This window comes from Vanellus vanellus (genome assembly GCF_965231255.1).
Source record: "Vanellus vanellus genome assembly, chromosome: 6".
Taxonomy (NCBI): domain Eukaryota; kingdom Metazoa; phylum Chordata; class Aves; order Charadriiformes; family Charadriidae; genus Vanellus; species Vanellus vanellus.
Window position 1 is genome coordinate 4,146,262 of NC_138911.1, and position 16,310 is coordinate 4,162,571.

At 41.1% G+C, this 16,310-nt stretch overlaps 1 protein-coding gene across 1 annotated transcript; it reads right to left on the bottom strand.

Annotated features, from left to right (window-relative positions):
* Positions 1–163: 163 nt before the first annotated feature.
* CSRP3 (cysteine and glycine rich protein 3) lies at positions 164–14,885 on the bottom strand. The gene is made up of 6 exons (XM_082484908.1): positions 14,822–14,885; positions 8,364–8,495; positions 3,817–3,985; positions 2,304–2,439; positions 1,514–1,607; positions 164–351 (listed from the first exon to the last, which is right to left on the bottom strand). The coding sequence occupies exons 2-6, from the start codon at positions 8,473–8,475 to the stop codon at positions 272–274; spliced, it is 591 nt and encodes a 196-aa protein (XP_082341034.1). The 5' UTR covers positions 8,476–8,495; positions 14,822–14,885; the 3' UTR covers positions 164–271.
* Between the last annotated feature and the right edge of the window lie 1,425 nt (positions 14,886–16,310).

Sequence of the window (16,310 nt, forward strand, 5' to 3'; positions counted from 1 at the left end):
TTACGTTCCATCACTAATGTTCCATGAGGGTTTTTTTGCCTTTATTTACTGTAAAACAAACATGAATCTTATTTTATCTTATTTTATCACTGTACCTTTTTAAGCTCTTCTAAGAATTTCTCAAGATAGAAGCTCTCAAGCTTTTCCTGCAAATGGAGAATATTAAACAAATGCCCTAGGTTCTTAGCAATATGTGACGTTTAGTGTTTTACTTGGCAACTATCACTTGGTGGCATCAACAGCGGCTTGAGTCTATTGCATCCATTTCTTCTTATTCGCACTCTTTCTTTTCCACTTGAGTGAAGCCCCCAAACCCGATTCCTTTGGGACCGAAATTTTTTGCATAGCAAACTGCAAAAGAAGGAAGGAGGTAAATGGTACTCTGAATGTTTTCGTATACAGGTAAATGACTTTGGGTTTTAACACTACTACTGAATTTAAGTTAATAAAACAAAGGAAATCTGAAATAGTGTCTTTCCCAGAAATGTCTACAGGTTTAATAGTGAAACTGGAATCAAGTATTTGAATTAAACAAGTTGCATCTCATCTTCTCCAAAAAAAATTAAGAAATTGTATGTATTTAAGATTTAAGTAACAATGTCATTAAAGCTACTTTCCTGTCTGAAAATACTCAGTAAAACTTGGTCTGTGTGAGTAATACAGACTAATTAAGTCAGAGATTTTCAAAGGAGTTAAAAAGACCTAGAGTGTAGTCCAGAATCTATTGACAGTAGTTTAAACCATTCCTTTCTAACTCCATATTGCTCAGTGTGTGCATAGTTATTTATCGCAACTCTGCTAAGGAAGTAGTAATGGTCAGCATATTTCTCCAAATGTGTTAATTTGATCACTTGCAGTTGTCAGACTGCATCCAAGGTCACAGAACTTAAGTAGTATTCTTTCGGATTCTCTCTAAAGTTTAACCTAGGATATAAAAACTCTGCAGATTTTCCCATTTAAGCTATTTCTAAGAGTCAAGTGAAGTCTCTGAATTTTCTTGATCTGAGAACATCTGGATATATAATTTAGTATGAATGTGTTGTCTTCTGTACTACCAATATAGTGGAAGTATCTCTTAACTCTTACTGAGAAGATGTCTAATTAGGACTGTGACATTAATCAGATGACCATTGAAGATCTGTATCTTTGTGGTTTGGGGTGTTTTTTTTGTTTGTTTTGGGTTTTTTTTTTTTGTGAGAGAGATTATGCAGGTACAAGAGTCTGCCCAGCAGATGTGGGCAGTGTGTCTGTTAGAAAGTCTGAGGACGGATCTGAGAAGTCGTCATATTTGTAGAAAAATTACAACTTAAAATTTGAATATTAATAGTAGAAGATGCAACTGCAACGTTACCATAGATCTTTCCTTTGCTTTCAGAAAGTTGTTAAAAAAGATGAAGTGAAATTTTATGGAGTTGCTAAGCATGCAACAAGCTAAATCATGATGGCAATACTAGGTCTAAATAGAGTAACGAGATTGACTCAGTAACCCAGTTCAGCTCATTACAATTCTTACCTTTACAGTAGAGCTCTCCATCTTTGTCTGTAACGTTTGTAGATTCTAAACTCTTTCCACAAATAGCACAGCGGAAGCACGTCTTATGCCAAGGCTGAGGAAATTAAGATAATTCATCGTATGTTACAGAAAGTGCACAGCTAGCAGATACGAGGATTAAAGAACTATTGCTTCTTATGGTGTGAAAAGGTTAAAATTGTTTTGTTGGTCTTACGGCTTCTAATTTTAGTCATTCTAGGTTAGTCTTTTTTTCAATTACTTTGTTATCCCGTGTCAATATCTTACCTAGTGACTTTGTTATTAACGGAGGTCTAGTAAAAAACAGGGAGCTACAGATATTACTCTTGTTTCGGCCACTTCTTTGATGTGCAGAAATAATATTCGAGTGAGGATTCCTAGAGCAGAGAGCTAGCATGTCGTGTGTGATGAGCTTTTGTTTTTCTTTTCACGGGATCTCTTTAATATATCTGCAATTGCCACTACAAATAAATACTTAAATTATAAATATCCCCAGAGATGGTCATAGAATGACAGCAGTAGAAGAGCCAGCCTGTGCAGTAGCCAGTTGTTCTTCAGACATCAGCAAGATGCAGAAAGTTGAAGGTGACTTACAAAAAGCGCATGGTTTTAAACCTGAAAGTACGTCGGCCTCTCTAGCAATTTGCCAGTTCGTCCCCATGTTTTCTTCATCAAGACTGAGTAAAAATTTAAAAGATCAAGGAGCTATTTGCTGTAGTTTATCGCCATTATAAGAGTGTGTTTGGTTTCTAGTACTGTCGTAACTACTTACTTTTCCTCCTCCCATGATCTTCTCTGCAGCATAGACTGATTTGCCACAACGGGGACATTTATCCACATCTACCATCTTTTTGGCAAACTTTGAAGGATTAGTTGGTGTAGAAGGGCGAGCAGACTTCGGTGACCCCCTAAAACAGAAGTTTTCAGTGTTATAAGATACTGCTTAAAATGTGTTTGTCCTAGAATTATGGTTTCATGATATTTTGGTAAGAGTTAAAAAAGACTAAATTACTGGTCTTAGACATGCAAGGGGGGGGGGGGGGGGGAGAAAATGAAAGTATTCTTTTGAATTCGGTGCTGTCTGATTGAAAAGCTGATACAGTAAGGACTGATGTTACCTGTTTGGGGCTGAGGACATGGAGCTAACAACAGCCACGTGCCAAAAAGATTACGTTTAATGAGAAGTGAAAGTCAAAAAAGAATTTTGTTTCATTGAGAAGCAAGAGGGAAAATATAAGCGAAAGACCTCTCTGTTCTCGGTAACTGGCTATCTGCTGGTATTCAGCGAGGGGAAAATAAAAATGAGATTTTGCATGCTGTTGTTTCATTAGTCACTGTAGCGTTTGGACAGGGAACTGGGGTTCTTAGCTGGCCTAGGGTCAAAAGCACATCAGAAAAGGAGCTTTGCTTTGTATTTCTGGACTTTGTGTTTTATGTCTTTGTGCAAGCTTAAAGCCTTTCGTAGAATGACTTTTGAATTATCGGATCGTTGGGCTGCAACAGGTCATTAAATCTACAGGACGTGATGGTTTCTGGTACAGAACTCTGCCTGTAATGGATTCATATCTTACAAGGAGCTACAGTTAAATGCATTATTTAAGCTTTTATTTCCTGCACAGCATATTGGTTAATTGGTTTCCTTATAGTAATACCAGAAGAAGGCATCATTGATTTGGAAATGTGTAGCTTTGAGAATCATAGAAAAATACTACAAAAATGTGCTGTCAGAGATAATTATGTGCAGCTGAGGCTTTTGGAAGATGGTATCCCTTTAGAATTCCTTTGTTCAGACATTCTTGGTGTGTTTGTAAGTGTTATTCGAGCCACAGGGAGGGTTTAGAAATGTTATTTCCCCCATTGAGAGGAATTAACAGTATGTGGTAGTGTGATTATTTCTCTTAGCAGTAAAACCTAACTGTATTTTAGCCTATGACAGGAGAAGAAAAATATATTCTCATATTCTGTGGTGAATGTGACTTTACCACTGTGCAACTAATGGCAAATTACAACTGCGGTGAATATTTATGTCTGTGGTGGCATATAAAGGCTGCTTCTGCAGAATAATTGCCCACTGAAGGGGGAGATAATTTATAAAGAAGGCTTAAAGAGACCAAATGACATTAAAAAATGGTAAATTACTGTGTCCACTGAAGGAAAGGTTGTAGGAAAGTCTGCTGTGCTACTTATGCGAGATGTTGTTATGGAAACAGAATAAAATATCTAGAATACACCGCTAAGTGACAAGTAGTACCAGAAAAAGGTGCTGTCGGTGGGATTTAACTCACTGTTGCAGGTTCAAGCCCAGATGGTCACCGGTGTCAGTGCTGAGACATCCTGCCCCTTGTCCGAAGCCAATACCTTTGGGACCATATTTTCTCCCGTAGCAAGTTTTGCAGTAGATTTCTGATTCGTGAGCTGCCACTGTGGTACTGTCCAGAGCTTTTCTGCAAGCCACTGAAAACGGGGAGAGAGAGGTGTGTATAAACATTGGTCTCTTCAAGTTTGAATGGATGTGCTTCGGCATAATTGCAATTAGCGTTTATTTTTGTTTATCTTTAAAAATGTATGAAGAGGAGGGTGTTAGCCTGTATCAGTATAAAACTTCACTGGGTTGTTGCTAAAGTAGTTGTGTGTCCATGCAACGTGCTCTTCTGTTGCCACTGAAGTTTCACTCTAACCCTAGGAAAATCATGGGCTTGTCGAGACAGTTTGTCTAGATCTGTGAAACTTAAGATGGGTTTTAGGTCATCATCCTAAACTCCCAAACCTTAAAAAAAGAAAAGAAGAAAAAAAAAAAAAAAGGTTACACTAGTGTGAATTCCATTGTGCATCTGCACCTTTCAAGACAGTCACTCAGAGTCTGTGGTGACTTTCTCACCGCAGCCCATGCTACTTTAATGGGGCAAGTTTCTAAAACAGGATCTAATGTACATGCGTTGTTCAGACGGAGTCGAGCAGGACATCTTTTTTCTTTATCTAGTCACATCTGTTTGAGCTTGGTGCAAGGCGAAGCAATGATCCCAAATAACTGGCAGTCTCAGTCTCAGCTCTGCTAGGCTTCCTCCAGGACGGTGAGGGTAGGACTATAGCCGTTCCAAAAACAGAAGCCTTTTCCTCTTTGTCATGGAGAAATCCTGCTTGGCTTCGCTCAGCAGGAAAGGTCTGGGAGGCTTTAGGACAGAAGGGGCCGTAGGAATGCCTGACATTCCAGGAGGAATGCAAGTTATATCCTCTATGGCACCGCTAACCCTGTCCTCAGCTTGGAAGGACCAACAGCTACTGAGTGCTCACAGCTGCTGATTTGGGGATCTCGGTAACCACGTATCCATGTTTTGGGAAACACAACCCACACCTAGAGTTAATGGGTGGTGCTGAGGCCGGTCTGACGCGTGGTTATTCTCATCGAGTGGCCGTAGAAGCCGGATTACTCTCCCCCTAATTCTCTGCTCATCTGAAACCTGGTCAGTGTTCAGAGGCCGAATTCTGTTACTGCTCTCCTTGCTGCTTATGCATGGGAATTGGACAATAGTGAATGGGGAAAAAAAATTAGTAGCTACACTCCTCATCTTCTTGGCGAGTGTGTGCGCTGCAGTGTTTGGGGAGCTCACTGTGAGACAGCCCCCCAACCCCTCGAGAGAGGATGAAGTTTGGAGTGCCTACAGAAAAAAAATAAAAATCAGGGGTTTGTAGTATGCTTAGAAGTTAAAGTTTCAACACTTCTTACAAATTGTACACTGTGTCAACAGTGGTTGGTAGAGAGGAAAACAAGAAAATGGAGAAAACCATTCTCTCCAACATCCTTTGAACAAGCGTGTGCCCCACAGAGGGCATTCCAGTCATCTGGGGGCTGTTGGTAGCTTGGAAAACCAAGTTGCTTAGCTCATGTAAGCAACAGAAATGTGTGAAATACACAAGTATTGAAAGTGGTTGGAAGCTCAGGCTGTAGGAGAGCTAGCTGAGTGTTTGATCAGTTCCTATTTCCCCCCATGTTTATTTTAATTGTCCTGCTGTGAGTCTAAAATCCATCCACATCAGAGAATTTAAGCTGATACTGGAACCGCTGCAGCTTTAGTTCTGTCACTTTACTGCCTGGAGGGGAAGATAATTTGCAAGACCCTTTATAGCTAACAGAAATAAAACGAGGGGCTTCTGTAAATGCGTGAACCTGATCTGGCCGTGCTACAGTCTCTTCTGCTTCTGAGTTGATAATTATGTTTGCGGAGGGAGTTAAGGGCTGATGGAAACTCTAGCAGCAGATAAAGTGTTTCTATTTCTGGCACCTTAGGGGTAGGGTATCAATTCACCACAACAGATGGAGCAAAAGCCCTTGAAGGGCTACTGTTGAAATAACTGTGAGACCTGTCATCTGCCCGCAGATACTGTTCATGAGCCGGCACGGAGAAGTTTCAGGTTGATGGCGTGAGGTCCTGCCAAATGTCCGTCACAGCTGCCGTTTAGGTGAAAGCTGACAGGGAAACACGGTAAGTAAATGGCAATCTGCACAGGAAAGAGGGTTTGTTGGAAAGAAGTTTCTCTCTCCTATTGTTTGTAGGGGAAAAAACTATGGAGTGGAGAGAGTGTGATCTGTAGTTTAGCTTGTCTGATTCTAACTGTGTTAACAGGTCGGTTTGAATTGCTTATAATTGTGCCCAAATTGAACATTTTCGTCGAAAATTACTGGTGTATTTTGTGTGTCTGGTCAAATATATTGTAAAATATTGAATATATTTTAAATATTGATTACAACAATATATAACATCTCAGCTAAATAGGTTAACTGTTTCCGTACCTGAGATTAGGTCGGGGAGGATTGTTTTTCTTCTGTTGAGAAATGAAATCCCATAATTGGTTCATTGAAAAGCCCATGAACATGATACATGATACTGAGTCGTCCCGAGCTGCTGATTAGTGTGTGTGAATCATGGGGAAAAGTAAAGCCAATTAACATACCTCTCATATGCCAGCTGGGCTTAGATGCATCTTTAGTTTTTGACCTTAAACATACCTCTGCTGGGAATACTTTTTTTAGTATCTAACCTATTAATAATTTAGTTCAGACTTATGACTACAAGGGGCAAGTAAAATAAAATAACAAACACCAACCAACCAACCAAAACCAAACGACAACAAACCAAACAAAGAATTGGCAGAGCTAATGGATATGTGTTGGTTATCACAAACCACTAAAAAAATAATCAATTATACCAGGAATGAAGCTTAAACTTGTTCCAGTATTAAGTGGGAAAGAAATATTATTAACTCTGCCCTATTAGGGCAGCTGTTTATTTTTATCAGACATTGGAGAGTCTACTCATTTGTCATCTTCTGCTGTATCATTTTCTAGCACTTGATAAAGCACAAATGTCAGTTAAATCTTTTCTCATAATTACCACATTGGTGTCCCTCTCCCTATAGTTTCTCTGGTATCTTGTATTAATTGTTACAGGCAGCACATGGAAGCAATGACAAGTCTCTAGTTTTCACAAAACTGAGACTTTTACCATTCTGTAAGAATTGGCTTGGTCTTTTAGACATCACTTTCAGAGCACTCGGGGAAAGGCAAAGACGATTCATGTGTGCCCTTTGGACTGATTCTGCATAACGCTGTACTGTGTCGCCTAAGCATGTAATATCAGTCTCATGCCTCCAAACGAGAATTCTCTATTCATCCAGCAAAGGAGGGTGAAAAACTGGATTCAATGGCTTCTGAGCTGTCATGCTGGAATTCGCACTGCAAAGGTACTGAATTTCAGGCATTGTCTGCAAAATAAACTATTTAGCTATCTTTAGTCCTTATCAAATGGTTTACTCTCTCCACAAAGGGCAAACAGAGCTGAACTGACAGCTTCTCTCTAATTTTTCAAGTTCTAGCTCATCTGCAGAGAAAGCAAAATTCCTGGAAGCTATCTGCCAAACGTGACAGATAGAAGAGTAAGTGGAGTAGAAGAGTAAGTGAAACGGGGCTCTAGGAAATACGGGGAAGGAGGAGGCTGAGGCGCTTGTAGGCGTTGGTGGGAGATTTTGATGACGCCCGGGTAATGTCTTTCAGCTCTCCTGTCTGAAATTAATTAATGTTAGGATTCACCATAAAAGTAATCATCTTCTACAATATCCTAATAAGACATACTTGTGTCTTATGAATGCTGCTTGTTTAGTTCTTCTAGACTTTTTAGCTTGAAACAAACCTGGAATATGCTGTGTTGTGGGACAGAAGGTAGGTTTCCTGGAGATGGAACTAGATGCCACCCTATCTATTGTTAGCATCCCTAACAATAATCATCCTGTTTGGAAAAAGAAAAGCCTGAGAGACAAGTTGCTTGGGGTAAATGGCTAGAAAACGGGGCTTGATTATTTAAAGCTGCTATGGAGTGGCAAACTGGCATTTCAGAAAACTGTTTGATGCTCCTGAAAACAGATTCAATCATTTTCTATCCTTCAGTTACTGAAAAGGATGGCAAATGGGTTTCATCTTTAGGTTTCTAGAGAGTGCTGGACCAGAACCGGTCTCACTGCGCTGTACTCGAGGCAGGGTGATTAACATGTGGCTGCCCTCTGCTCTGAACTTTCCCAGAAGTAAGATGCATAAGCTTTACAAAACTTTCCCTGTGTGGAATTCAGTCTGCTGCTGGTTGCTTGTACCATCCTGTAGGTTGCCCAGGGCATCTAAAAGCCTGCTCTCAGTGTCCTGTGAGCAAACACGTTGAAATGGGGAAACTATGAAGCTTCTTTATTGCATGCAAAGTAACGGAAAAGTAGATTTACTGGCTTTAATGGAAGATTTATACAGAGCTATGGGAATACCGGGAAGTTAAAACAGTATAGCCCAGCTTACTGCAGAGGAAGCACGTCTTGTGAAAACTCCTTCCATTGCACTGAATTTCCTCTGCGTGGTACACCGTCTTTTCGCAGGCGCCGCATTTGGCTCCACCTCCCCAGTTCGGCATCCTTATATCTCAAAGGTAGCCTGGAAAATCAAATGGCATAAATAAATACAACAGCAAGAGTGGATTATTTTTAACAGAACAGTTTGATTTTTCTTTTTTAATTATTTTTTCCCCCTCTCCAGTGAACTGCTGTTGTAGGGTGGCTCTGAGCCAATATCTGCAGGTGTGAATTACACCACGGCACTTGCAGATTATCTGGTAGCGGAGAGATGAGATGGTCACTGGAGTCCACCCAGCTGGGGAGACCTTCCTTGCTGTTGGGAGCTGTGGCTGGTGTAGCGGGTTTTGAGGCACGCTGGTAGCCAGCATGTACCACATATGTGTCGTATCCATGGGTGAAGGTGCTGGCGTAGTGCTTTGGGGGACAGGGGCAGCCTAAATCCTCTGTCCTCTGCCACCCTCTTCTGTAACTCAGGATATCCTTAGCTCAGTATGTTGTGATGGTAAAAACATGACATAATTGTGAGGTGTTCCAGTAAAAAGGTGCCAGGATCAGTCAAACCTCTTCTGGTGAAGTGCATCTAGGATTTATTTTCCAACAAATAGTCATTTTCTTTCAATCTTGCCCTGTCCTGTACCCAGCATAGTCTTTTCCCCTCAGTTTTTGCTTTATGTGTGTTGATCTGGTTTTGCAAGGCAAATTTTAATGGAAGCTAACAAACACTTTGATGCTTTACTGGAGTTTAAGCAAAAGTGTGGACAGTATTTGGTATTAAATTTTCTACAGAAGTCTTTATACCTAAACTCTCTGTTTAGGTAGAATACTGTTCTCTCCAAAGCAAGTGCTAGGTCATCCAGTGCCACGTGGGTTTCCTCAGTAACAAGTATAAAGCCAATTTTCTGTGTCAATATGGTACCATTGTATACAATTCACACCCGGATAGTTCCACCTTGAAGTTTAACAAATGTACGATGTTATTTCAGAGGATGCTTTAATAGAAAAAAAGTTGTTTGTTCAGTTTCTGCATTCCTCATAAAACAGCTGAGAGATCACTGTGCTGCACAGCCGTTATAAAGTAGTAACAGATAGGTTCCTAAGGGGCTTAAGGTGTGTTTTTCTTTGACAATGGTTTTAAAAATCTAAACATCTGCATAAAAAAAAAAAAAGAGAGAGAGTAGTGCCTACTGTTCCGGTTCTTACTATTCCAGTTATTGTTAAAGTGACTTGCCCAAGGTCATGCCAGGAGGGCAGTGTCAGAGCCAGGAGCACTGCTTCGGTCGCCTGACGGCCAGCTCAGCGAGTGCCCTTCCCGATGACTGTGCTGTCACCCATCTGAAACAACGCCAACCTGTGGTTTGCCCTTCTGTTTTCTTGTTTGAGTCATCGTTTCTGGAAAGGCTGGGACGTCATCTTGTCATCTGCCCATTGTATTATCGGGTTGTTCTGAGCTCCTGGCGCAGACCTTCCTTCTCCTTCTTGGAAAACCAGTCACCTTCTTATTATAGTTCTTTCAAAGCCTGCTTGTATTTGATTAAGTTCACCATGAGATGTTCATAACTAAGAAAGGATTTTGAAGGCTGAATCAGGCCTGCTACCTGAGAATGTTCTTCTGAAGTCAAGTGGTATTTTAAATGGCTTGCATTTTAGACTAACATTTTGCACTGGATACTACTGTCCTGTGTTTATCACCATTTTAGTGACTTCTGTACTATATCTTCTGAATTTTGGAATGAAAATAATTTCTACGTGCCAGGTCTGCAAGGTTAACCTGAAGCTGCAGGGAATTCTTTCTGGCTACTAACACTAAAAACCATGCAATGGTATAAAGTACGTGTCTGTTCAGCAAAAGGAGTATAGCATAGGAGTGTGTGCACGTGCTGAAGCAATAGCACTGAAGATGAAACACGTTTTAACAGTTGGTGTTTGATAACAATGCAGACAGCAGCATATCAAAACATCTCTGCTTTAGTACTGTGCTTATTAGTGTATCCTTAACCCTGTTTAATTACTTATTCGCTGTTGTGACTGTTACCTGCGGTAGACAGCGTACCTGTCATCCTCATACAAGATCCCATCTCTCCTCCTCTTTGCGAGGCTGATTTATGCTCAGCTGAACAACCTCCCCAGCTCAACCAGCCTCGTCCTCTGCTGTCATACAGCAATGGCATCGTTAATCTCTTTCAGACCCTATTGGTTCTCTTGGGAGGCTGTTCACGAGCCGACCTGCTCTGACAGTTGGAAAACAGTAATGATGCAAGAAGGGAAGGAGAACTCAGCTTGCCTCCGACTGTGTTTATCTGTAATGTAGCAAGTAAGACACAAAAAATCTGATGTAGCTGAAATAAGAAACAAAAATAACGGCACACAAGGAACAGACTGTGAATTTGGTCCCTTCTTACTCAGTGAGGACTTTACTGAATAGCACTGTTAAAATATATTTTTTTTCATTTCTTTTAAATGGGAGATAAAAGAACAGAGAGAAGTCTTTCACGTAGGTAAAATCTTCTTGTCTCATTCCATCATTCTACATTTTCTTCTATTTTTAAAGTACTTTTGTATCAGTGCCACGTTTTCTCTTATGAAAATAGTTCAAGTAATGCTTCAAACATCTTAAGAGAAGGAAGAGCGATGGAAGATAAAAATCAGTTTTGGGACACTTTCTTGAAAATTGAAATGAGATTTTTGTGTTCATAATGTTCCTTTTCAAATCAAGTTTCCAGTCTAATCCCTCTTCCCAGCTGGAGCAGCACTGGAGGAGAGCGGTTTGTACCTCTGTTCTCTGTAAAACTGCTTCTGCTGCTTTAGTTCCCCTCAAAAGCACAACGAGCATTTCAGTCTGTGGCAATGGGATACTTGTTGGAAAGCAGCTCTAATTACATCATTAGCTAAAGGCAAAAAATAATCCCTGAAAAAGTCTGATAATGTGTGATAGTGAACCGTGTGCTGTTACGAGCTGCGGTTAGAGCTCTTAAAAGAACCATTGCTCCTGATGCTAAGTATAGTAACATGACTGGGCATGCACACACATTTTCCATGTTTTTCTGGCATCACCTGATGGGAAGCTGTAGGAGAAAGGAGTCACAGTAGAAACATTCCCATAAGGATACGGGTGTGAGAACGGCGGTGTATGCTGCGATGTCTGAGCTGGCTGGCCAAACCGTGGGGTGAGGTACCAGGGCAAGTCCCCCTTCTTCGGGTCCTTGCTTCGTTCATTTCTGAGCGCTGGACCGCAGCAGCCATCCCTGCGGATGCTGCCTGGGCAGCAGTATTGCTGTGAGCAGGTAAATTCCACAGGGTATACGGCATTCATAGTTTTCTGCTCATCTAAATTAGATAAATCTCCATCATTACAATGTGCAAATAGAACTCGGTCTCCTATTTGTTGTAGAAAAAGTTATACCCAAGTCTTAATTTCAAGTAATTTCATTGGGTGTCAGTATCTAAATCCCTTTGAAATTCCCTGAACTGTGTTGTCTAAATCTGGTTAACGTGTTGTGACTGCTAACCACATGGGACTTGTTATATTTTGGTGATCTCGTGGGCAGTAGAGTGGGCCCACTCTGAATGTACTAAACACGTGACAGAGAAATTTTTGAGTATTAATATTGCGGCACGTTGGCAGGCACTCATGGTACTGTTAAGCTGGAGGAGTGTTCTTGGTCTTGCTCTAATAGTATTCAGCAGCTCGTGTCGTCCTTTTCAAAATGAAGCTACTACATGGAGTAGAATTCATGCACATTAGATGTGCAGCCAAGGATACGTGCTTCTCATTATTTCCAGCTTGTGACGCTACTATATAGGCTCGCCCCAGAGCAAGGAAGTCTTTGAAGTGTTTCTGTGCTCTGCACAGGCACAAAAAAAATGTGAGCCGTCTTCGGTTGAGCTATTAGTCATACCGTGCAAATCTGGATGTCACACAAGTGTCACAGAGTGTCTCACTGCAGTCAGAGTGCTATTGATAAGGATATAATCCAAATATATATTTAGATCCATTGATCTAAATGGGACGTGGATGCAGTGCTGGCCTGATGAAGTTGTGCCGAGGAGTAAAAGGCAGCGCTAGTGCTAGACAGGGTGGTGCAGATGAAAAAGATAGTGAAAGTAATTCTGGTGTTTCCTTGCTAAACACAAGGTTTTCCCTCCTAAATGCTGCTGCGTTTGATAGTCTAGAGCTCAGGTCATCTCTGAAAGGATTGCAGAAGTCGCGTATGGTGTGGCTGGGAGGATGGATGATCTCAGGGTGCCACGTGTGCTACAGGATGGATTTGAGGGGGATAAACAGAATGGGAAATGTCAGTCTTAGTGACTGCTGGCAGAAATGGTGGTAGAAATGCTGAACCAGGAACGATGGATAGCATGTGCCTTGCATCCCTATTTATTTTAGTCCCAGCTAGCTGTTGGGTCTAGATTCTGTTAAAAGTGTAAGACAACAGATTCCTTACCTAATAAATAAATGGTAACAGTTTCAAATTAAATCACTGTCTACACTGAGATGCAGGTATCAAGGCTACATTTGGAATTCTTTTCCCAGCTGAAGCCTGTGGGAAATGCCAATGCAGCCGGGACCTCATTGCGGTATCTAATCACAGCTCCGCTGCTGACCTGTCCTGTGACCACCAGTGACTCATTCCACTGTCCTTAGCGTTACTCGCCTCGCCAGCACCGTGGGGATAACGATATATAGCTGCTTCATAAAAGTAGCAACAAAAAGTGCTGCTATAGTTTTTTGCTGCAACTAACACTCACTGTATTCCGTTTTATCTTTATGTGTCTGCAGTATAAAGCAGAATTCCTGCCACCACGTCTCAAGAAGCCTGAAGGTGTTTTTGTCCACATCCCATCCATTGCAGAAAGCGTTATCCCTCAGCAGAATAGGTGCACAACAGAGAGAATGTTTGTGTTTGAAGAGTGAGCTCAGTTAATGAACTGAATGATATGTACTTATAATCGCGTTTCTTATATCCTGATGCATTTGATGGACCATAGAGGTAAATTTTAAGTTTATTGGTTAGTGTCGTGCATTTAGCCTGCACCACGATCTCATGATTAGCATTTTTCCTTTATTTCTGCTGTAAACCAACACGTAGACATCAAGGGATGGGAATTTCCACGCTGACACAGGAAAGTAAATATTGATTTTTCATTGACACTGGTCACTCTAAGTTACACAAACCCTTTTGAAACAAAAGATTTTAAGTGACTTGATACGAAGCATCTGATGTGCAGGGCTGATAGAAAACCCCAGAGTCCCGTGTCTGAGTCCCTTGCTTTCATCTGTGTCCTTCACAATTATCTATAATTTTCTAGCACAATAATGCTGCATTTCTTCTAAAACTTCCTTGATCCACACGTTTGCAGAAATTTAAGATAGCACTTCCAAAAAATAAGATACCCTCACAGTATAAGAAGGTACTTGGTTCTGACATAAAAATACAACCCCGCGCATAAACGCACAGAGTTCCGTTTGATTCACGTTGCTGTGGGAAACTGCATCCTGCTGTACAAACGACCTGTTCCTTTTTCCAGAGCTAATCCTGGGCTATCAGCTTTCACTTTTCCTCCCACAAGATCCTTCTCTGAAGCCTTATCTGTGCACTAAGTCTTTTAAGTGCCAAGCAAAACTGTAACTGACTGTGAAACGTTGCCATGATGATTGAGATCAGACACAGAATTAATTTATCTACATATGAGGCTTTATTCTTTGAAATAATTTTACCTTTAGGTAGAAAACTTTTCAAAGTAAATATATTTTTTTTAAACTATTAGAGCTTTTTGTACGATTTGACCAATTGTACTTTTAATGCTCGAGTGATGGATGTGTGAATTCTTTCATCCTGCATTCTTATCTAGCCGTTTTCTGTTGAGTCTGTATAGACTTTTTCTTCTCATTTGATATAAAACCAATTGGCCAGTGACATTAAATATTTTGTGGGTTTTGGTTTTGTTTTTCTTTTTTTTTAGTTCTAGAATACTTTCATCTGAGGAATTATGAAAGTACATAAATTTGTATGCTTTAAAAAGTGGATATACAAAGACAAACTGGAAAATGTAATCCTATAGCATTCTAACAAATTTTTTCAAAGCTTCTGAAACTTCTGGTGTCCAGTCTTGCCTGTACTCCAAACGCATATCTCATTAACAAGGATCTTCACAGCCCCATTCCTGTAACACCAGTAGCTACTACACAAGCTGAAAAGCCCAGAAGAATCTCTCTTATCGTTTGGCTACGCCAAACCTAAAATACCACTGTCAGCTCTGTAGGACTCGCATTTTTGCGCTGTACCTACACCTTTTTCTTTGTCAAGCCATAAGCTGTTTCTACTACCTGTTAGAGGGGGAAAAAAAAAATATTACCTAAACCCTTATATCAGACAATCATGGCAGAACCCGATATACTCGACTTACCGGAGTCACTTGATGTTTCTCCCTGTTTTCTTGGCCCTCGAAGGGTTTGAAGGCAAGGGATTCCTGCACTCTTTAAATGCAGTGGCCACCGCTTTCAGCCCTATAAAAGCTGGGAGGGGAGGGGAATGAGAGAGGCTTCAGGGATCTGAGCAATGCCATTGCTATCATGGAGCTGAAAATAACCTCTGACAAAAGCTTGGCATTTTGTCCCCTTATGTCCACTTGTGAGTAGGTGGACAACAATGCAGCCCCTCAGGTTACACCTAGAGGGCATTCCGAACCCCAGTCTGACCCATCAGAAATGAAGATTAAAGTTTTATAGTTGCTACCGCATTGCTTAAATGTGAATCATAAAATAACGGTTCCTGAAATGAGGATTTACTCATAGACGGTCACATTGCCAAAACTAATTTGCCAAAATAGTTATTCAGAAAAAGCCCAAATGCCTGTTTTTAGGTACATCTGGAACTCAGCAGATTTTGAACCAAATGGAATTTCATTCAGCAGTTTGTGATCTGATAGATACCACAGGTTTGTCTTTTAGAGTACAGAGAATTAGGCTTTTCGCTTTAATCTTTGAATTTTTTCTGGGTCTAGGCATTAAGATGGCTAGTTAGTATGGATAGTATGTGGCATGTCTAATGGTTGCAGTGCTATTTGCCATGCCCCGCTGAGCCCCTTGGAAATAGATGATGCTGCAGACATGTTAAAGAAGTGGAGACTGAACTAGGAAGCACTTAAAGGTCACTTTTTATGGGGTTTTATTTTAAGTGCTTTAAAGATTTAGAAGCTAATTCTCATTTTCTAAAGGGATGTGTGAGTGTAGAAGTTTTGTTCAGTGCTGTGAACTTTGCTGTGTGTGAAAGAGCTGAGCCTGTGGAGCCCAGGGGTTCAGCACCTGGACTCTGAAGGCAAGACTCAACCCTGGGACTTCCATGGGAGCATAAGGAAATTGGATGCCAAATCCATGTCAGATGTTAGGATTTTAGCGCTCTGTTTGCTGAGGCTACTTTGAAAACACTTAGGAGCCTATAGATCCATTGAATGTTGAATCCAGCACAATTTTTTATAATGCAGAGACAGATCCTGGATGTGAAGTTGGAGGACTATTTTTTCCCTGAGCAGGAGAGCTGGACTCCATCGCTTCTTGGTCATTCTCCCTGGAATGGAGCTCTGGTAATGGAACTCTTCTGCCTATGCCAAGTGAGGCTGAATGCCGAGGTGACGGGACAACGTGTGTGGTATGAACGTTTCTCGTAAGATGGCAATGAGGTGGGGTTGGGGCAGGACTGAGCTCGATGTCGGAGCGCAGGGAGAGCACTGAGAAGCTCATAACCACTTTGTGTTTGCAGCCTTGGTGACTGATGAGTTAAGACCCTTGACGTTTGAGGGAGCTGAATCTTCACTGATCCTCACTCACATCATGTAGATCACGTGCTTGGATGGATTTGCCCCATAACCAACTGCAGGGAAATCTGCGGAGAAAGAT

Excerpts from the sequence above, each read along its gene's own strand:
- CSRP3 (XM_082484908.1), bottom strand. The coding sequence starts at position 8,475 with ATGCCGAACTGGGGAGGTGGAGCCAAATGCGGCGCCTGCGAAAAGACG. Across the intron at positions 1,608-2,303 it reads AGATCATGGGAGGAGGAAAA|CCTTGGCATAAGACGTGCTT; the intron begins GTAAGTAGTTAC and ends TAATTTCCTCAG. Across the intron at positions 352-1,513 it reads TGGAGAGCTCTACTGTAAAG|TTTGCTATGCAAAAAATTTC; the intron begins GTAAGAATTGTA and ends CTTCTTTTGCAG.